This window comes from Clavelina lepadiformis, chromosome 6 (genome assembly GCF_947623445.1).
Source record: "Clavelina lepadiformis chromosome 6, kaClaLepa1.1, whole genome shotgun sequence".
Lineage (NCBI taxonomy): Eukaryota > Metazoa > Chordata > Ascidiacea > Aplousobranchia > Clavelinidae > Clavelina > Clavelina lepadiformis.
This window is the reverse complement of record NC_135245.1, coordinates 7,796,186-7,818,943: the sequence shown is the minus strand read 5'-3', so window position 1 is coordinate 7,818,943 and position 22,758 is coordinate 7,796,186. Positions and strand designations below refer to the sequence as shown.

General features: G+C 34.5%; 2 protein-coding genes across 4 annotated transcripts; one reads left to right on the top strand and one right to left on the bottom strand.

Moving 5' to 3' along the window:
• Positions 1–1,303: 1,303 nt before the first annotated feature.
• LOC143463207 (uncharacterized) lies at positions 1,304–4,800 on the bottom strand. 2 transcript variants are annotated; one of them, XM_076961617.1, is made up of 6 exons: positions 3,410–4,800; positions 3,146–3,263; positions 2,590–2,679; positions 2,228–2,356; positions 1,944–2,045; positions 1,304–1,850 (listed from the first exon to the last, which is right to left on the bottom strand). In XM_076961617.1, the coding sequence occupies exons 4-6, from the start codon at positions 2,288–2,290 to the stop codon at positions 1,671–1,673; spliced, it is 345 nt and encodes a 114-aa protein (XP_076817732.1). In that variant the 5' UTR covers positions 2,291–2,356; positions 2,590–2,679; positions 3,146–3,263; positions 3,410–4,800; the 3' UTR covers positions 1,304–1,670. The 2 variants fall into 2 exon arrangements, with proteins under 2 accessions (XP_076817732.1, XP_076817733.1); XM_076961618.1 differs by lacking the exons at positions 3,146–3,263; positions 3,410–4,800 and adding an exon at positions 2,788–3,116.
• A 1,251-nt stretch (positions 4,801–6,051) lies between these two features.
• LOC143463521 (guanylate-binding protein 7-like) lies at positions 6,052–15,391 on the top strand. Of its 2 annotated transcripts, none has more exons than XM_076962026.1 (20): positions 6,052–6,347; positions 7,317–7,400; positions 7,596–7,831; positions 7,915–8,046; positions 8,247–8,402; positions 9,272–9,337; positions 9,512–9,740; positions 10,177–10,358; positions 10,601–10,672; positions 10,797–10,991; positions 11,089–11,163; positions 11,235–11,429; positions 11,514–11,585; positions 11,762–11,965; positions 13,423–13,494; positions 13,867–14,061; positions 14,155–14,226; positions 14,415–14,606; positions 14,725–14,796; positions 14,969–15,391. In XM_076962026.1, the coding sequence occupies exons 1-20, from the start codon at positions 6,236–6,238 to the stop codon at positions 15,305–15,307; spliced, it is 2,952 nt and encodes a 983-aa protein (XP_076818141.1). In that variant the 5' UTR covers positions 6,052–6,235; the 3' UTR covers positions 15,308–15,391. The 2 variants fall into 2 exon arrangements, with proteins under 2 accessions (XP_076818141.1, XP_076818142.1); XM_076962027.1 differs by having other exon boundaries at positions 6,241–6,347; positions 7,317–7,345.
• The last annotated feature ends 7,367 nt before the right edge of the window (positions 15,392–22,758 follow it).

Here is a 22,758-nt window from a genome sequence, read left to right as displayed (position 1 = left end):
GGTATAAGTTTGATATTATTCGCTTACTTGGATCGGGTTCAATGTCTGTTCTGATGCGTACTAATTCGGTGTCAATCATTCAATTAATCCTAGGTTATCCGAGTTCATATCAAGTCGTGTGTGCGTTAATAGAAGGTATATTATGTTGAATGTATTAGGTTACTCAGCAGGGCCGGATTTAGACCATGAGAGGCACTAGGACTAGGCTATTCCACTTGTGAGGCCCCTTATTTTATTTTTGAAGTCAGATTCGACTGTGTGTGCAAAGCAACCAATGTTCCTAAAAAAAACAAGACACTATTTGCATGTTCTTAATTTCGGGATGTCTTTGGTACAAATTGGTATGCCAAAGGTGTCAAAGTGCCCAAAAGACGAACCCCTGCCCTAAAAATACGACGTAAGGTTCTCTAAAGCAATTAAAGCGGCATCAATCCCAAACTTCGAAATTGAATTTCGAGGCCCCTTGACTTTGAGGCCCCTTGACTTTGAGGCCCTAGGCTTCAGCCTGTGTAGCCTATTGGTAAATCCGGCACTGTTACTCAGAAATTATTGTAGTGATGTGTTATTTAACTTATTAGCTACGAGGACAATTCTCAGACACAGACGTTTGTGTAGCAATCAATAAGTTAGTTAAATCTTCCATGTTAGCATTTGTTGTATTCTTCTGATAAAGTAATCGTGACAGTCAGATAACATTGAACCGTTGCAAAACTAGTCCCCTATTGATTTACCGATATAGGCCAGTTTTAAATATGACGACACTTTCCACCAGGGCATAGTATGGTGTGGAATGGAAAATGAAACCGAAATATTGGTATGGAATACGTAAAATTAAAACTATGGAATGGGATGGAAGAATAATTCTATCTTCCATACTGCTTTCATACTCATTCAGACTATTGACTCACAATATCTTTTTATTTCACTAATTATACAATTATCTGTTTTGAACCAAAAACACCAAAATTTTACGGTACTATTTTCATTTTAATTTAAGTGACTATTATTCCGATTATGATTATAAATTGTTTTACGAGATATGTTCAATTGGCATTGCATGATTTATCGAGCTACACTGTTATTTTGTTAAACACTTTAACTAAACACGAAAAGTGAGGCCTAAAAGAAACGCCTAAAATGGTTACATGTTTAAATTGCACATGTTTATTCTGTTTTGTGTTTAAATGTTGTAGGTGTTTACTAACTAGGTGTTTATTATCTTTGGTGTTTATGTTTAAATGTTGTACGTGTTTACTAACTAGGTGTTTACTATTTTATGCGTATTGTCACTTGGCAGTCAAAATTTCCAAAATAGCATTTATTACAACAACGCAACAGAAACAAGGCAGGTATAATCACGGGCGCCGGAATTATTTTTGTCAGGGGGCAAAATTCGAAAAAAGGACACTTTTGAATGTCATTTTGGAAAATAAAGAAAGAAAAGGGGGCGTTGGCCTCTCTGCCCTTCCTCTTCCGGCACCCGTTAGTAATAATAATTGCTGCAAAAAGTTTAGTGTAAAATCATTACTCATAATGTTCCATGTTCATATTGTTCACATACTTCTCAAGAAGACGTATTTGGAGGACTTATGATAACCAGACAGAATATCCTTCAAGAGATGAGCTTGTAAAAAACCCAAAATAGGGTAAACCTTTGGGTATTGCAATTGCTAAGCATAATAACAACCGATAAGTTCCATTAAATAGCCTAACACCACCCTCGAATCGTTGTTACATCTGACGTGGATTGAATCAGCAACAATGAATGTTTTCATGGTTCCGGCTTCATTGTAAGAAACAAGCAAACTTGGCGGTGTTTTCTTTCTGGAGTTTAAAGTAATCCGTAATGCCTAAAAAATTAAAACAAAAATGTCAATGTATACAAATTGTTCTGTAAAGCCACATGTTCTGTTCAATCGTTCTGTAAAGCAACTACAACTCACATTAACAGTCTGCATTGCATGAAAAAGATTTGTTTTGCAGGTCCGCCAAAGTTGTTTTTGTGACCTCAAAAAGAGATTAAGTTTTTTCTCTGATGATGGATCCTATGTCAAAAGTTTTGTTAGATTTTTACACTATTAATAATAATGACTCTATTTTTCCCTCAATATATATAAAGTGTCTCAAGATCTGAACAAATTATTCCTCAACAAAGCAATAAACTAATACACAAACAACCAAATTAGATTTTTGTTAATTGCTGGATTTGAATGCTCAGATTGCTCACCTCAGTCTCATGGCATTGCCGCTCAAACTTGCTGTCACATTTGTTGTCTAGTGTGGTTAGCATGCTTACGCAAGCCTCTTAAATCGTATTGTAATCAAATTGATAAACGTTTCTGAATTTTTCCTCAACCTGCATAAGTTATCATCATATCAATAACCATGTTGCAGCCTCTAAGCACAATCTACAACTGTATTCTTTTAAAAATGCATCAAAATCTAAAACACATTATCATAGTTTCTTTCAAACACTGACAAAATGCATTTGTCCTAATAATGAAAAATTTTCAATGATTCCACTAATGCATCCATCTTTACATTAAACTAATTGCTTCTTGGCGAAAGACAGACATTGGTCTTAAATACCTGTTTTAGTAGACCGCATTCCCATTCTTGATTCTTCCTTTTCTAAATGTTGTCTAATAACTTCAGTAGCCTTTTTTGTCCATTCTGAATCTACAGTGATTACAAATATAAAACTAAACAATATAGCTTTTAAAACAGTAGTCAGATGTAATTATTATTCAAGCTTTTTGATAAGGTATCAGAATCTTTCTTCTTGACCTGAGTAACGTCTTTGGAAGACTCGGACTCGGTAATGATTCCTCCACTCTCTGCAGTTTTCCACAAAAACTTAATTTTTATTTGTGGAATTTCACAATGGAATTTTATAACGTATTGACCAACGCTGACACTGCTTACCGGGACCAGAAGAGTAAAGGTTGATAATGTCTTACCCAAGAACATTACAAAAGTAGTAACACTGGACATTTGCAATAAGTCCGCATTGTTTGAACCTGTTGGTGCTAAGCCAATCCACCACTGAAGCAACACTTTTTGGTATGCACTTATTTCAAAATTAACTCAATATTGTTAATAATATAAATTTCATCTGGATCAAAAATATATAATTCTGCATCACCTGCCAGTCTTTGTAGCTGAAGGAAACCTAATGATGAGGGTTGTTTACTACCATTATGTGATGGCACGGGTGGATGGCTTTTCTTCAACATAAGTTTCTAAGCTTTTCCAATAACTTTCTACAGAAAGTACAGAAACAGCTTAGTATAGACTGTTATAGCCTATACTGCGTACAAAAATATTTTATAATGTAGGAAATTTATCATTACAATTATTACAACAATTTCCTTAGGCTACTACTAAATTATCAAAATCAAATGCTTACCGAAGGCCGATGCCTTGCCCATCAAGAACATTAAAACGGTATGGCACCACCGGTTATCGAAAACATGCTATAAGTAGGCCTATTTGTTATTGTCTATAACTCTGTAAACCTTTCTGCCTGCATGGAATATAGGCTATAGGCCTATATAGGCCTAGCTTGTAGTAACAAACCTGAACCATACAGCGAAATACGTTACACCAGGCTACCTATATAGGCTACAGAAAATAAACTGTGACAATAAGCTACAGCCCTACGAAACGTCATAAAACAATTCGCTGTCTTTATGTAAGCTGATTAGCTGAAAAGAGGATTCAGATTTTAGAGATAGCTTGTAGCCGTCTGAAGGTGGTAAATGCGCGCCCATATTTTTGACAATGGTGGAACTTAACATATTATTTCATAGAACTTAAAATAATTTTGAAATGGTAAACTTGCTGAATAAAAAACAAATAAAAACTTTTGCTTGTTCTAATGTAAAAAAATACGTTTAATGTAATGTTATAAAAGTTTTTTTTATTTTAATATTTTAGATTTTGAGTTATTTAAGCATGGAATAAATAGTTATAACCTACTATTTTCAGATACACATTCTACATTATTTGAACAAACGTTATTCAGACGTTCCACTAACTGACTAACTGATGGTGAACGCTTATCATTTACCTTTCGATCAAACGACGAGAAGAGAACGCCCACGTTAGGCCATGCCCGAGTAATTTCAAACTTTGATGGGCAAAGTATGGTAATTGGTTTTTCACCCTCCATTCCTGGGTGAATGGCTTTACTTGAAAACCAATCAAAGCCAGTGGCGTAGCCGGAAAAAAATTGGGGGGAGGGGGTCAAATATTTCATGAGATTACAAAGAAAACTATACAAATTGTTGGTTTTAAGACACCGCCACCCGATGTAGAAACCTATAGACACAAAGTATGGGGGCAGGGTGGCCAAGGCCCCTTTCACCCCTTTGAAATATAGCCTACAGTAAGGCCTGAACAATACAATTTAGTGTTCAGCCACTCCATACACGAAAATTTTGAAAACGACTTCAAGTTGCCAACTTTAAACCTAAGAATTGAGTCCGAGATACAAATTTATACTGAACAATAGCTCGTGTAATTGGGTAATGCAAAAAAGTCTAAAGCATATAGTACCGAACTGTTTTTGATAGATTCTTTCTAAAGCAACTTAAAGTATAAGATATAATTCAATAAAACTCATCAAAATAAACACATTCCTCCTAAACACCTTTTTGTTTGACACATTTTGTAATCTTTGTGTTATGTGTTTAACATTTAAACGCCTAAAGCGTGGAAAAAGTGCAGAATAGGCATAAATCATTATTAAACGTGTTATGGATTGTGGTGTTTAACCCATAAAGTGTTTAAATTTTGTCAAATTAACAAAATTTATACACTTAAACACATAATTAAACACTTTAACATGTTTAAAGAAGTAAAATTGTGTTTAAAATTTAAACACATGAATGACAGTGTAGTTTTAAATTTACGTGTGGAAGTAGTATGGAAGATGGAATGGAAGAGTTGAAGAATGGAATGGGATGGTAGATTTCAAGTATGGAATGGAAGATTTTTGACAGTATGAAGATTGGAAAAATAGCAATCCATCCCTTACTATGCCCTGCTTCTCACTCTCTGTCTATGAAGGAGAAGAGTCCCAGTACGGACCTTTGCGAGGGGATAGGTCGCTGTTACTTTATACTGATGCAGGCACCGGAGAATAAACAAGAAAAAGTGCTTTAATTACCGGAGTATCGTTCTGCCTAACCTATGCCAAGGTGTATGCCAAATGCCTTGAAAAGCGATGCTTTGAAATATTTGAGTCACACCTTGAAGACATGCAGAATAGCTTTAGTCCTGGTCTGAGCACAAATCTGGTCACATACAGTATTCGTGATGCTAATCAATTTGTTATATCACGGAGACAATTTTAGCTTCTTTATGTTTAATAAATTCTTGATAAATTGCTAAATATTTGTTAAGCTGAGCTCTACTTTTGGTTGTGACAAGGATGCATTAAGTACAATACTTTACGGTTTTCAATGAAGATTTTAGAAATCGTCCAATCAGATCATTTAATTCAAGATGCAACATATTACTGATACATTTCTCAGTCGTCTCTTGCGTTAGAAAGAATGACTAACCAAGCTGGCGCCCAAATTTGACAAAATCAAAGTTCACCCAAAACTGCACCACTGCATGCAAGATTGCAAGGTCAGCAATCGTAGATTAATTGCTTGGCACTTGTTTGCTTTGCGCAGCTTCGTTATAGTGTAAATAAAGCATACATTGAACAAAATAGTTTCATTTTGGTGGGTCCAGTTATAGCTCAGGAATGTTTTGTTTTGCCATGATATGGTTAATATAAAACTCTAACCAACTTTCATTAATATCATAATTTTAAGTAAAGGTAAAAATGTTTTCCAAATCTAGAGTACAATATGGTTTTAAACGTCCTATCCGTTGTAACATTACCCGTTTAAATGTACGTAAGTAAAGATTTGGTAAACATTGTCATGCAAATGTAAATAACCGTTTATGTCAGAGATTGCTTTCAAAACCTCTTTAAATATTAATGCAAAGAAAGATATGCAGTCATTGCTTGACTAACTTGTTGATGAAATACTGGGCATGAACATATATGAATATTAAATGCATAATATGGCAAATAGTCTACTTTAGGTCTTAAAATATTTGGCACAAAGTTGCGGAGTAGACCATTATAGTCGCATACTCTTTGGTCTTCAAAAATAAGAGTTCTGTGAAGTATAACTTAAATATCAATCGGTTTGTTACCAAATCGCAAAACATGGACGATGAGAATAAGTACAAAGAAGATGATCTTTACAGAGACCTGGTTGAGTTTATGAGATCGATGGGTTATTCAGAAGAGAGAATAAGAAGAGGCATTGAACAAACAGGTATCCTGTAGACTGTAGAGTGTATATATTTAAAGCCTATACTATAGCAAATGTATTACTGTAGTAGCATTCCGTCAAATTGACAAAAGTTATTGCCTAGGCTTTAAGTTAATCTCGGAAATACTTTTTTTGCTACTTAAAACCTGTTTTTACCTGGGTTTGCTGACAACAAATTTGTTTTTCTGTGAGAAATATTGTTTTGTTATCCTTTCAAAAACTTTTAATTTTAATTTTGCAAAAAACTACAACTGTTCGTTATTGTAGAACAAGTTGATCAGAGCTATACTATTGATACATTGCCCAACCAAAGGGACCTAGTTTGCTAGAAAACTTTGGGGAAGACAATTTTTTGTGACATACACTGGTAGCTAGAGGTGGGCAGTACCGCGGTACTATAGTACCTAATTACTGTACCGCGATACTTTTTTAGTACCGATAACGTTGGTACTTTTGGAAAAAAGTACCGAATCTCTCGACCGAATTACTTTTCTCAAAAAGTTTTAGTCGGACCGGGTACTTTTAAAGAGATTACTTTAAGGTTTTAAAAGGTATATTTTTCTAAAGTTTATCTTTAATAAACCTAAGTGCCAGGTTTTAGCGTTTTTTGTTCTTTTTTATTTTATAATTGCTTAATAAAGTCTCAAGAAGTCAATTCCCATATGTTTTGACCTGGAGTAACTTGTAGCTCGGCGTTAATAAGGGCAAACATTGCACTTGTAATCGTTAAACAAAAAGTCCCAGTACCGACAAAGTACCGAACTACTATTTTGAGATAGTACCAACTGCCAACTATCGTGTTATAATTTGTTCCCCTACTTTTAGGTCCATTCTTGTTCAAAATTTGGGGTCATGTCTCCCCCTGAAAATAGGCCCTTAGCCTACCACCTTGTCTATACTTTTAAATAAAAACCTTATTTTGCTTAAACAAAGTTACATGACATAACTTAACGAGTACAGTTTATTGCATAGGTATCAATCCGGAAGTTGATGAATTCTCCGTAAGTATGCTGTGTGAATACTTAAGTGCAGAGACCATACCAATGACTGTACCAAGTTAGTGGATATCAGCAAGGAAATTTCGTATAGCATCACGTATTGTGTATTGGCTTGAAAAAGTTTTAGTGTTGCTATGTTATACACGTATAGGCTACTACAATATTGCTTATGACATTTAGTTTCAAATGATTAGAATGTCAGTTACGCACGTCACTAATGTACTACAGTATGCATATAATAACCTATTTCAAGAGGTCATCCCGGACCAGCCACCACCTGCTGCAACGTATGATTACAAAGCGGTGCAGATATTTCGACGTAACCCCAACAACAGCGGATATGAGCTCAATCGGGACGAGCTGGAAAGACTTTTTGCTCACCCAGATGTTGTCAATAAACCAGTAGTAATTTATTCTCTTGCTGGAACAATGCGACAAGGAAAGTCTTTTCTGCTAAATCTATTTCTGCGTTATTTGCAAAGCAAAAGGGTGAGGATCGATCTGTAATATCAACTCATACAACACATTCAAACTTTATGGTCATATTCTGAAATCACTTTTTGATAATGAAGTCAGATACTTGGCTGCATGATGAAAACCATTTAATAAACAAAGGATTTGGATGGAGAGGTGGTCAGAAAAAATGCACAGAAGGGATTTGGATATGGACCGAACCCTTTCATGTCGAAACCAAGGAAGGTTCAGTAAGTATTATATCTTAAGTCTATAGTTACAGAACTTACAAAAGCTTTCCGTGAAAAACAATTCAAACAAAAACTTTATTCTTATACTAATTATTTTTGCAGTTTCAAGTATTTTAATGTTATTAGTTATTGCTTCAAGTGTCAGTATACTTATACCGTAATAAACTAATAATGCTGAGAAAATACGTGCTGGGTTATAGCTTGTCATTTTCCTCATGGACACTCAAGGGACATTTGATCATGAAACTTCAATAAAAGGATGTTCTTGGATCTTTGCTCTCAGCACCTTAATAAGTTCTGTGCAAATTTTTAACATCATGAGACAAATAAATGAAAGCCACTTGCAACATTTACAGGTAAAATTCTATGTTTGCATTAATATAAGAAGCACTAAACTGAAAGAACAAGATCAAAAATTGCTTAGAAAAAATAAGTTTACCTCTAATTCTTTCAAGATGTTATTGCAGACAATCTTTTATTTCTATAGTTTTCTTCATTTCTGTACAGTATAGCAACGTAATTTTTAGTTGTAGTGTAGATGGGCCAACTGTCGGCCTATACAATCTTATCGCGTGGTAATGTAGTTGGCTTTGATATACAGTAGAAATCGCCTCTAGTAACATTTCGTGTATAATGGCAACTTTCGCTTATAAGAACATAAGAACACTTTGACAACAGTGACGCCACGTTTCCGTCCCTTGAGCTTAAAATTTTCATAAAAACCTTATACAGAAACTCATAAATCAAAATTGGTTGAAAAACGTTTTCGAAAATCAAACCAAACAACGATTTTCGATTTTCTGAAAAAATAGTTGGCTCCGCGGGAAAACATATGTATAGCCTAATGTACGGCATGTGAGATGATGAAAATAAACGGGTTGCCGTGTATCAGTGGTTTGTGCGCATATGGCATAGGCTATTACCTGCAGTAGGTTATATACTGACAACACTTTATAATCTTTATGATATACCTTAACCAATTCAATAAAAATCGCTATGAAACGACGTCCCTGCCAATTTCCTTGACTTCGTCTACGATGACAATCGCTTAGTATGACGCTCTTTCAGAGATCCCTTTAGGTGTTACTATAAATTTAGGCGATTTCTACAGGTAATAACATAAATAGACAAAAAGCAAGTTATGGTTTAATATATATACCTACTATAGTGAAATGTTTTAATCATCATAAATATTTTGGGAAAAAGTGAAAAAATGTTTTCATAGCTTTTTGCGGAATATGGTAAAATGGCAAGGAAGGGAACTAATACGACAAATGAAAAAGATTTTCAGGTTCTTCATAAATTTATTTATGGTTACTTACTGAAATCATTGTTAGGCCTACCTTGGTCTTTCACATGTTTTGTACTGAATAAATGGAAACGCATTTAATGTAACTCAGTTGTAATGTATAGAAATATGTTAATTGCGTCGGCTGAATAATGATGTTTAAATTTATTACACAAGCATTTGATGTTCCTTGTCCGGGACTCTTTCGTACCAGACCATTTTGGGCTTGAAGCAGGACGGTCCACTTTGGAAGATATATTGAAAGTAAGGCATGACCATGAAGATCTACGATCAGTTCGTCAAAACCTACTGGAATCTTTCAAAAAAGTTGATTGCTGTTTGTTGCCAAAGCCTGGAGACAAAGTCGAAGTAATGAAAGCGGAATCACCACCCTTAAAACGGCAAGGTTTGTTGTTAAAAATTACAGTTTAACCTTAGAAGCCGCAAATGGTATAGTTAATATGTGTATGACATACATTGTATGTGGTCAGCAAGTGCTTACACACAATATGGAATCTGCGAAATCGATCAATTATGACCGAACAAATATATAGCAAACAAAAAAATCTAAAAATACTCAGCGGTAATGTAGCTCATATATGGTCCAAAATTTAACGTTTAAAAACTTGCATTATAGCCTTAAACAATAATTTTGTGGTTTCTTGTCTTAGTTTCTCGTAAAATGTGCTTGTCACAACATTTCAAGTACCATTGGATTTTATGTCAGTTTATTGCCAGTGCATCTTTAAGTACGCTTTGGCTATCAGTTACCTGGATTGTGTTCAAGTATATAAGTAGGCATAACAGATGAAAGTAATATAGAGTATCATATGTAAATTTAGATGTATCACAACAATTTCTTGTCGAAGTTGGAAAATTGGCCCAGTATTTATTCAAAGAAAACCTGTCTGCGAAACGAGTTAATGGATGCAAGGTCACAGGAGGAGACCTCATCAATTTAATTATTGCTTATTGTCGAGTATTTGAAAGTGGAAACATGCCCGAGATCCAACCAATTTTAGAGGTACAAAATTTGGGTTTGAAACCTTTTCGGCTTTGTCTTTTTTTTCCCGTTCATTGGCGCTTGATAGTAACAACTGGCATGATTTTTTCTCCCCACCGCGCTTTTGACGTAAAATAGAATGATTGATGCATTAAAACTTATGCTCTAGCTTAGGAAAAAAGCAGCCAAGTAAGATTCTCCAGCATATTGAGTGTAGTACTAATTTCGAGTTCATAATAATAAAAATTCAATGTTTAACACAGGCAAGTGCCCAAGCGGCCATGCTAACCTTGATACAGCAGTGCAAATCAGACTATAAGGAAACAATGGAAGAGGTAATTACAATTTGTTTTGTGCTTGAAATATAACATTGTAACACAAAATTGTTCGTATAATGTTTTTTGTAGGCCTCCTAGTATATAAGTGAAGAAATTAAGATAAATCTAATTATTCGTATAGATATGTGGAACTAACTACGTGAGAACTTGTCTAATCCAAGAAATACACGGCAACTGCAAAGAAGGAATTTTGATTAATTTTGACCAAAAACCAAAACTTGGAAATGGCACTTTTATTATTGAGAACAGGCAGATATTGTCCGATCAAATAGATCAAATTTATGATACAATTGAACAAATCAACCTCACCAAAAAGGTTTTGTGCTAATTGATCATACTGCTTTATATAGGCCACTGTAATTGCTCTAATTAACGCTTTATACTACGCAATTGTCACTTTCTCTTTCCTGCAGGAACAAATTAAAGCTAGCTTGAGAAAGTGTATTGCTGAAGCTGAGGACAAATTTATTTCGTTCGTTTCCGAAAAGGTAGTTAAAACGTTTCAGCATGTGCAAGAAAAACAACTTTTGACGGAGTATATACGCTAATATGTTCTTAGGTAAAAGGACAAATTTTTATGAAACAATCCGCCCTAAATTGCATTTTGCAAGACGGTGAAAGAGAAGTCTCGAAAAGCTTTATTGAATCAACTAGAAATTACGATCAAGAGTTGGTGGAGGAACATAAAAAAAGAATATGTCAATGCTTGGTGGTCTCAGCTCAACAATTTACAGAAGCAAACAGCATGAGAAAAGCAAGTGGAAGTCTTAATTTTTCTAAGTATATTGTTTAACAGCAACAATTAGATATGCCAGGTAAACTCATAGTTTTATTTTAGGTGAAATATGAGAGCGAGCTCGCATCTTTAGCCATTTCAGTTAAAAAAGCTTATACGGACTTTATGGATCAGGTGCGTAGGATAGATATATAAATGCTATAAAGAATTTGATTATCTACTTAAATTTGTATTTTATTAACAAAAACTCGGTAGTATATAAATGCAGTTTTTTACTAAGCTTATTCTGAACTTAACTATAAGTGAATATCGTAAGTGATCTTTACACGTTTCAATAAATTCCTTTGCAGAAATGTGAGGGCAAGTTTTTAGAAACATCCACACTAGAAAGTGTCCACGTGGAATCTATGCAACTTGCCTTAGCAAAATTTCAAGCGCACAAAATTTCACCACTGAGACCTATGAATAATACTTTTGAAGAGAAGAGGTTTGAAGTTGAAACTGAACTCAGTATACTTATGCAGAGATACGTGAAATCAAACGAAACTAACAGGGTGATTACAATATTTGAATCAACTGAAAATATATCTATAGATAGCATAAGACTTTAATCGATACTATAACTTATAGTGTATACACATGTCACGCTAAATTCCTGTAGGTTTGGGTTTCCCCACTCTAACGGTTAGTCAGAGCAGGCCATATTGTAAATAAGAACAATTTAATACGACTGTTTAAACATGTTTAAAACATATAGATCACGTATGTAACGTGATCGAGACTCTCGACACTGTCTCAACAGCAATGAACAATCCTGCTCAGGCGCAAACGTAGAATGACCTTCGAACCGCACACTACCAATTAAAAAGGTGTAAGCCTAAAAAACGATATTTCACTGATTTTATTATACGTCTTACCTAGGGCTTTAAAAATTTTTTTAGACCAATCAGAGGATAGTATGGCTGATGTTGTTTCTTAGCCTGGGAATTCCCCCAGCAGTTATGGTGTTTCAAAGTTCCAGGTCGCAAGCAGTACTTAGAATTATATAAGCATGAAAAAGAGGGAAATGTGCATTCTTAGGCCCAAAAATCCATTTTTGACTTTGGACCTATGTAATGGGAACTAGAGATATGTGATTTTTGTCACAGTCCAGTATGACGTGGTCTCAGGCAATCCTAGTTCACATGCAAAATTTCTGGTTTCCCTATGCGGTGATTTTTGAGTAATTGCGTTTTCAGTAATTTTACTATATAAAGAAAAAAAAAAAGAAAATGACCCTTTTTAAAACCCATACGCCGCATACCCATACGCCGCCTTACATTTATTACAGTTCAACTAATGCAAACTGCGTTTCTCATATTGGTGAGGAAATGCGTGAATGACAAAATGAACGTGACACATAAGTGCAACTTGAACCGTGGTTTGAAACACATACAAAAAACATCTACAAGATAAAAACAAAATCAAACTGGGTAATACACAAACTAAAGGACAGCAATTTATATACACTTCATTAGAGGTACATTCTCTATAAGTAAATCTATATATTCGTGCTAATATAGAGAGCTATTGGACAAAAATGCCATAAAGCCTCAAAAAGTAATCATTTTAAAATATAGCTGATACTTATACAACAAACATTAAAACGTAAGAAACAAGGAATTTGTGATACACAAACTAATATCACTAAGATGCAATAACATTTTAGGCGTATACAGTAGAGTGAGTAGACCCTATATAATATTTCAAAGTACCGGTAATATATTATACATACGTGTCTGTGGAATAGTTATGCATATAAATCTATATATAAAAAGTTCATGTTTTTTATAACTTGTTAATCTTAGGCAGAAATTCGTTTCCATAACAAGAGATAAGGGGACAACTTTTCTTCTTCATCACCTTTCATTCGTACGCGCTTCTACAATTACACAATTAGAAACTTCGGGATATTGCTAACAACAGAAAGTGTATATCAAATATAACAGTATAATCATTAATACGTATTTAGATTCTCATAAACGGAAAAATTCTTGATATGATGTCAAGAGTTAAGGAAATTTACAACAACCAAATGGCTAAGGTAATATCATAAGCAAGACTTTGAACTTTTTTTGCTAAATAATGGTTTACTTAATGTGGGATGAATGCAAACAGTATTGATAAATGAATATGATAGAATTGCGTTAACGTTCATAAATTAATTTAAACGCTAGCGCTTTTAAGCGTACATAATTTTTTGTTACATAAATAACTTGTAAAAATTTGTAACTAAATATTATTTGCATGGACGTGTGAATCATAAAGCGGCTGCTAATCTTAAACCTGCTATCCAGGTATTAACTTTTTTGACATAAATAATTGTGTTATAAAATGTACTGTGTCACGTTTCTGGAAAATCGGATTTTTTAAACAAAAGGAGTTTATAAAATAATTTCTGTACAACCCAACGCAGGAATGCGGTGCCAGATACGCCACAGCGCATATATTTGAAAGGGCGCATGAAGAGAGTAAAAAAGTTGCACTTAGTGCTATACGTTTGATTGAAAGAGAGGAAGGAAAAGCATTTGCTGAGAAGTGCCTTGCTGAAATAGGACATTTCCTCAATGTAGAAAAGCAGAAATTCGAGAGAAAAAACGAAGAATACAAGGTAAATGTACGCATACTCATGCCATATTTCAAAAGACAATGAAATGAAACACCTACACGATGTATTCCTGATGTTAATTGATATCTTAAATAGGCTGTTGCTGTAAATGAATTTAAAACAAAGGCAAATACAGCTCTTCGGTTCTACAGTGAAAACATTGAAAAGGTAACAAAGGTTTTGAAAAGAGTAAAATACTAAAAGCTATAAATATATGGGTGGTCGTATAATACCAGCGAAAGAATTATAAGCCTATCATAACTTTAATTTGAAACGAACTAAATACGGAACCTTGTTTCAACTATTGCTGTCAAATATAATCTTTTACGGCCACGAAAACGATTCGGATTTTGCAGAACAAAAACATCTATGTCATTGATGATAACTTTGAAAGAAACCACAATAGATTCAGATCAAAGGCGTTATGCATGTATACGTCAATGGGACGAATTGAGCCAAGCTGCGAATATGAAAGAATTTTAGAAGAACTCAGCACTGCTATCAATACCCAATACCAGCTCGCCAAACAAAGGAACTGTAATAACAAAGTATAAGATTTTAAATGTAAATTAATTTAAATAATCGCAGCATCAAAGCGTAAATACTGCACTCATTTATATTTGGTTGTAAACACAAATTTACTTACTTCTGAAATCATTGTTGCAGCAAGTTGAGATAGAAAGAGCCGAGCAACTTCTTCAGGAGTTGAAAGCAGCATATATGAAGCACATGCAACAGGTATAGGCGTGGGAAAAATATGATGTACAAGCATTTCTTCAAGAACTAAAAGAAAGCTTGGTACAACGTGGAATTGTTTAACCCAAATGTTATAACATTGAATATCGAATTAAGTTATTTGTTTCACAAGCTGCAGCCACTAATGCTTGTTACATTTTACGCTTATAATTAGTTGTGCGATGGAGTATATGTCGATCCAGATGTTCTTTATGACAAACACCAAACATCAAAAAAATTGATTCTGGAGAGATTTGAAAAACAAACGAAAGGCTTCTTTCCCGCCATGCTTGAGAGATGTGACAAAGAAATGGAAGCAATTTATGAGAGTGTTAAAAGTAACAACGAGAACAACAAACCGAATGTTCTTCGTAAAGTGGCAAATGTTATTTCGGCTGCTGCAGATGGTGCGTTACTGACAGCTTTCCTGGCGCCAACCGAATCAGTCATAGGTCGTGTAAAAAATTTTGTTATAGGAGGTTTGATTGGAGCTGCCGATGAGATCCTTGACTGATTTGTATGTTCTGAACTTTTCCAATGTTTTAACCTGGTTGTTATTGTGTTAAAAATTTATGTGTAACAGTAATTGACAATAAATTTTAAGGTAAAATTCATCTATTGAAACGTTGATTGATATTTTCTAGTCTGCTAGAAACAGTCTCATAAGAACACATTATCTTTACTTATATTGAGACATATAAAACGTGGATATTTATCTCTCTTTCTTATTTCGGAACCCGCTTTATCCTCTCATGAGGGTCGCGAGAGCGGGAGCTCCCTAAACAGTTCGCCATCTTTCGCCACGTCAGCTAGTTCGTCTAAAGGGCTACCTAGCCGTGACTAGGCCAGGTCAGTGATGTAATTGTACCACATGGTTCTTGTTCGATCCCTTGCTCTTTTACCTGGTTGATGTGGCAAGCATGACTTGATTTGGAAGTATTTCCTATAAAGCTTTCTGGTGAAATGACATGGTTAGGTGAAATGACTTAGTTAGGACCTCTCAATCCGAAGACGTGAAGTGGCTCAACGTTTTGAGATTTTCGTATTTCAGTGCTATATGCCTTTGATCTAGTAACGTTACACTATGAACCCTTTCTAAAATGTCATTTCTGAAGCCCACATACACCCTTGAGCGTACGCTTTCGGTGATTATCCCAGATTTATGCCTATTGGAATAACAATTTTTAAAGACCTTGTTAAGTATATGCAAGATGTTTATGTTGATAAAATGCGATGTCTATGTATATGTAGTAACCTCGGAGCAGTCGTACTCCTCCGTACCTTTATCGCATTTGTTATTATCACATTTATGTGCTATGGAGTAAAAATTCGTGTCTGGTAAGCCTATAGAAAGTTACAGCAGAGATCTCCATCACGTTATTAACACCTAAAGGAGTCAATTCATTTACACAATTTACCAGACTTGTGAGTATCCTCACACCCGCCTGAGTATAAACTGCTGGATCGACGCCATGCAGAGTAGAAGGGTTTCCACCCATCAACCTCCTGAAGAATTTGAAAGTCACGACGCTTTGTCGAATAGATGCCTGCAAAATTTAAGTGATAACGTTTGGATTCATTTACTAGTTCCTGTTCTTTTGCTGTCAGAGTAAGACCCTTGCATGAAAAGTGAAGAAAAAAGATTAAGAAAGAAACGAAATGAAGACAGAAAGGAAGAAAAGAAACAATCACCTTCAAACTCACCCAAATCACTCATTATTGCCTGTGCCTGTACAAATGAGTCTGGGCCACTGCCAGATAACGAGCAAACACTGGATATTGCTATACTTGAGTAAATAAAAAATAATTTGTACGCTGTTTAAAACGGAATATGTTAACGTCTAAAATAATTTGTGAAAATGCGTTAATTTATTTATTTTTTTTCATGTAAGAGATCGAACCAAATGTTCGTATTGCAATAAAAGAATACAAATATTATAGAAGTGAGACAGTAAAACGCTAGAAGAGAACACTAACGATTTCTCATATAAGTAAAACTCGCGTTTTGGGGCATGCTTTGTCAGCGAAACACATCACAAAAGAATAATCTATATATTTTACTATTTTTATATTGCTGTATGTTTGTGTTGCGCGTGATCTGTGTTTGTGCTTGTGGTTGATTATACTTACTACTGACTTGTTTTCGTCCTCAAGAAAGGAGATAGGTGTTTGGTTTCTCCTGATGTAAAGCGTCTTTGTTATCACCGTACCCTCTTTCAATTGCAGTTAACGTTGTCGTCTTCTATTTGTGCACGTAATATGGTAACCGCGGCTCTCTACTCTTCATAGTTATTACCTTGCCTCTCTCATAACTCGTAAGTTTTATTGCTGTGTTTTTGCCATTGTTTTTATTAAAATTCTTATTATTTTTTGGCGTCACGACTCGCCGTTATAGTGATATTGTGGTCTGGTTTTATCCTGCTCTTATCGTAACACAAGCAAACTTTCATCTCCATGTAACAACATTTTTTATTAATTTTCTGTAACTTTTATGCTGTTTAGGTTTAATTTTTTTGAAGAATACAATTATCTTCATAAAATCGTGTTTCATTTCCCGAGAAAAACCAATCATTCAAAATCCGTCAGCTTTGGGATTTGCGGGAAATGTACATAAAGGAACATTAATGTGTTAGTGAATGAAATAAAAATTTTTATCTTAAAATAAGTAATTTACGTAGGTCAAGATGAATAGGCCTGTGCTTAGTTCCTGTCCTGGAGGGCAAATCAGTTTCCAGCTCATTTTGTGGCATAATATTGATTAGCACTTACATTTATTTTTATTACCAGTGTTTTCTTTCTATCAAAATTTGGCTGTTTCTGGTATTTTTACGTTTTTATCGCACACTAATTTCTTTTTTGTTGTGTTGTTTTTTTTTCATTTTGTGTAATTTGCCGCTTAACGCTTTGGTGCATTGATACGGTTACCACATAGCTTCAACGCGTTTTTTCCCGATTGGTAGCCTGCATTAATTTGCCTGTAATTAGTTTTTTTTTTGGCGGAGAGCATGGCATGACAGATGATTCCACATTTACGGGCTCAGAGTGAGGATCCTTCTTTATGTTGTTGTACCCGAGTCTACTGTAATAAAATTTTAGTCTTTGTGTTACCGGCCTTTTTCTAGTGCTGGTTCGAAGAGACCTGCAGTTAACTATAAGATTGTATTTCAAAACGGTAAAAACTGGGCACGTCTACACAGCAGTACAGGCATCGGTAGAATGTCATCATCACTGGTTGTAACAACAGATAAGGCGCAGCCAAATCGACAAGCGCTTCCGCCCGGAGGCAGACTAGACTGCGGAATGACAAATCAAGCGTAAAACAACGTAACATTTGTGTTACTGTACAAGCCCGTTGGTGATTTCAGGTAAATGCTTTTAATCGACCAGTTTTATAGCACAACACAATTGAGCTAATTTTATCCAACAACGTTTGGTGGTTTTGAGTGAATCGTGAAAGCAGGAAATAAGGACCAGGCAGACAAATTCCGTAACAATTTTACGGTAAATATTCGTATCTTCTTTAACATATACCAACAATGAATCCGATGTTTTAGTTCAAGAAATTCAGCGTTTAGAGTTCCAAAAACTGTGTGAAGTTTTTGTAAGGGAAACTATTTGTTTGTGTTTATTACATCAAACCTGTATAATTACATCCCATAATTTAGTTTTTCGAGTATTTGTAACAATCCTAAAGTTTTATAGTGTGGATATGTCGAAAATGAAATTACATGACTAACATGTGAAATAAGGTTTTTGCACAAGCCTGCTAAGTACAAAAATTACTGTTTAGAAATTAATTTTCAACTTTTAATAAAGAATTTTCAATTACTTTCTAAAATAAAAATTTTGTTTTGTTGTAATGCCTAATTTTAATATTGCAGTCTTAACTTTATACATGTTGATTTAATTTTTTTTTATTATAACAGAAATTTTTTTTAGTTTGTTATTAAAAAACTTAAAATTTTAGTTTGATGCATTGCTTAATTTTAAAACGAAGTTTGAAAAATATCAATTTTTAACTTGTTAATTTAAAAAACAATTTTTACTTTAAGAATTTAAATTAATAATTTTTAGTATGTTACAGTGCTTAAATTTTTGGCTTTTGACAATTTAGTTAGAAAAGTAAATTTTAAAACTATTATTTTTATGAAAGAGTTATATGTGTTTTTGTTTTTTAAATTTCAGAACTTCAATATTGAGTTTGTTTAATTCATCTTCTTAAATTTTGATTTTAATTCAAGCTTTAATTTAAAGTTGAGAAAAACAATTTTTTTTTCTTCACCGTAAAGTGGAGTACTACAAATAGTGGACTAACACAGTACCACAAATGCAGTAAAAACACTTTATTAACCTGTTTTTAACTAACATCGTTAGTTAAAATGTTTAAGATATTTTAATATTTCAAACAAGTTGTCTGGACCTTGAGCCTTATCTGGTTAAGTTTGCTGGAGGGATATAACAAGATCTTTAGGGAAAAACTCGCCCTATGCCAAAAAAAAGTTTTTTGGTATAGGGCGTTTTTACTCCCCATCACGTGAATGTTAATTTTTCTATTTCTATTTGATGAATACTGACGTTTGCCAATTTTACAATAGCCAAGCAAACGAACAAACCTAAAACTATGATGAACAAACAGATTTTTAATATTGCCGTTAAACTATAGTTTTGACCACCACCTAACTGCCTGTTTCAGAAACGATCGACAACCCCAGAAAAGTGCATGATGTATTTGTTTTATAAACGAATATGGAATGTTGATGGCAGGAAAAGACATCTTCGGCCGCTCGCGTCTTTGTCTGCCGATAAGTTTGGCAACGAGCGACCATTATACCCACTTGCAGTGAGTATACACAATTACGACAATAAACAAGTACAAAGAACTCATTAACGGGGATGGTATTGCTTATCCCCAACGCCTATATAGGCAGTAGATTTGAGGGCAAATGCTTACCCGGGACATTTCACCCTCCTTTGGGCATTTCGGCGGCCTTGTCTAACGAGGCACTTTCGGTACAATGGCTGGAGCTGTCGAAAGCCGCAGAGCTGTCAATTGCTCTACACTCCGAGAACTCACGTTCGTAATCGTATTGCAAATGCGAAGAGAAAGTAGAGGAAAACGTAATTGCATAAGCATAATATCTTGAAAACACAACCAAATTTAACAGACAAGCAAAAAGATCGATAACTGTATAAGGCTATATAAGCCTATACTATAAGCCACGATTATACTATAAGCCTATATACCGTAAAACCTCTATTTGAGCGCCACCTCTAATTGAACGCCACCTCTAATAGAACACCAATTTTAGCGGCGGAATTGTATTAGCAGGTTTTTGTGATTACTTACCAGTAATCACCCTGTATTAGTATATTTTCTAATTACCTGTATATACCGGTAAATGTGTTTGGTGTTTTTTCTTTTCATTAATAAACTTTATTTCAAAATTCTGACCAGCTAGTCGAAAAATAGAGCGCCAACCTCTAATTGAACGTCACCTCTAATAGAACGCCACTTTTAAACAAGAGTTGAAAAATAGAGCGCTATGGCGGTGAAATAGAGGTTTTACGGTATGTATTAACTTTCCGGGTAACCCAACTTCAAATTACTACAAAAGAAACTCCATAAATCGTTTTTAATGATTATATGTACTTTATTTACTATTTTTTAACCCTTCGACCAGGCAAAAATATGTGCAGTGTACACGCCTAGCGTGTTCCGGCAATTTAAGCTAGGCGTATTCAATTTGTTGACGAAGCGAATTCTGACTTGGTTAGCGATATTTCCGTATCCAGGACACGCTTTTAATGATGCTTATAGCTTCATTGGTGTGACTCAGACTAACGTGAATGAAGATTTTGTTAAATTCAATAAAAGTTGCATCGTCGCTCAGTTAATCAGCATCCATTGAATATTCTTAATCCATTGTATTTATGAAACTACGTTACACCAAATGTATTTCCGTGTATGTGAAAATAGTTTAGGGATGCTTTTTGCTGGACATCATTTTAGTTTGTAAAAAAGCAATAAAGCTTTTTCGCTCAGAAATAAACACCATCAATTGATACAAGTTTTTTTACCGACAAATTGTTTTGCTCTAATACAAAACGTTTTAACCTATAGTATAGGCATAAGGTATATAAGCTAAATAGTCAAACTATCTTCAAAGCTTAAATCTGTTCATAAAGCTGATCCTTTATTGACCAACCTTTTACACACAAAACTGAGCAGTGTAAAACATAATTTGACGGCAGTATAACTTATGACAGAAGTAAGTATGGGTTCTGTAACGTTTTATAGTTAATTAATTACAGAATATAGTGATTGATCGTACCGTGACGATTTACTTTTCTAAACACTGTTACAATTCATATACGCAAAACACACTCAAGTATAATCAACTACAAATTTTGGTTAATGGTTAATTATCAAAATTAAGCTTTGCTAAATAACTATATATATTAACTGACATGCACCGTACTAGTAATGATAAAACGTGATTTTCGTTCAACGTAAATACCACAACCTATGCATAATAATACATAAAGAAAAACACGTTAAGGCAAAGTTTAAAAACATAGTACAGCATTACATAAATGTTTTATAATCGATGTATGACACATTGACGCAGCTTTCACTATTGGGAACGTTTATCGTTATATGTAACGTTAAATCTTCTTGTTTACGTATGTCTCTCGCTCTCTCTGTATACCTTCATTAGCATACAAAACTTTTCCATTTATTGTGGGCACAAACCAATTTTGGAACGACTTGCCCAATTTTTATACTACACTATTATTTAGAATTAATCATAAAGTATTGTTTTGCTAGCGAAAACAGTACGTAGTGTTTCGAAGAACATCACTTGATCATCATTTGTTTCATCGAATCTCAAAAAATTGTAGAATTTTCGGTTGAAAGTTTCCTCAATTAAGTTTGGAACGCGAGCTGCTTCTTCACCATACCACTTCACTAATATCAGCTTATCTTTTCCAGCAGAATATTGAAGTTCCTGAAGCGCCGTCAACAGAAATCTGTGTTTGAAAAAAACGAAAGTGCAATATAATTACAAAAATTGTAATAGAAGGCTAGTAAATAATGATAATGATACAATAAGAAACAGGATATAGTTTGGCACTCTTAAGGTTAACTTTATATTTTTCGACACAAGCTTTCGCAAGCATAAGCTTGCTTCTTCAGGTGTACTGTGAAATGGCCTGATACGATACAATGATACAATAATAACACTGACATTGTATGAATAGTGTTACATCACTGTAACATCTTTTGGCACTTGAATCGTAGAAGTTATAGTTACACCTCCTCTTTTTAACTTTAAAAATGTTCAATTTTTTAGGGCCTGGTTGGCTCCCAGAATTGGATGTATTTTACGTACCAGTTAATTCCGTGATTGTGAATAAAATTATAATAATAATAATACTAATATTGCATAATCACCTGCAGATTGGAGTGTCGCAAAAGTTGCCAGAAAATATTACGATTGTTTTGCGAGTTTTCCTGACAAGTAGAAGAAGGTTTTTCGTTGATGCCACACCAGCGTGGATGTCACGACCAGCTAACAGAAGTTTAATGGAAGGGTTTCCATTAATCATCCCGGGTATCAATTTGTTATCCACCCAATCACCAAGTTCATGATTGTTGTGGTCAAAGAACACAAACGCTGCTTCATTTTCATGCGAACATTGTCTTGAGGAATCATCACTTGGTTTTAATGACTGAACTCTAAAATACTCATTGACTTTTCGAAATATCAATCTTTTGAACCATTTACTATAACCAATAATTCCGCAGAAAAGAAACAATGTAAAGACGACTGTGAATGCGATTGTTTGCATAAGTTGCTTCTGCCAATCACACGATGTATTAAATCTATACCGAGAGACTGGGCGACCATGCAAATACTGCGGTGTTTGACAAGCCACACAGCCGCCATAATATTGATCAAT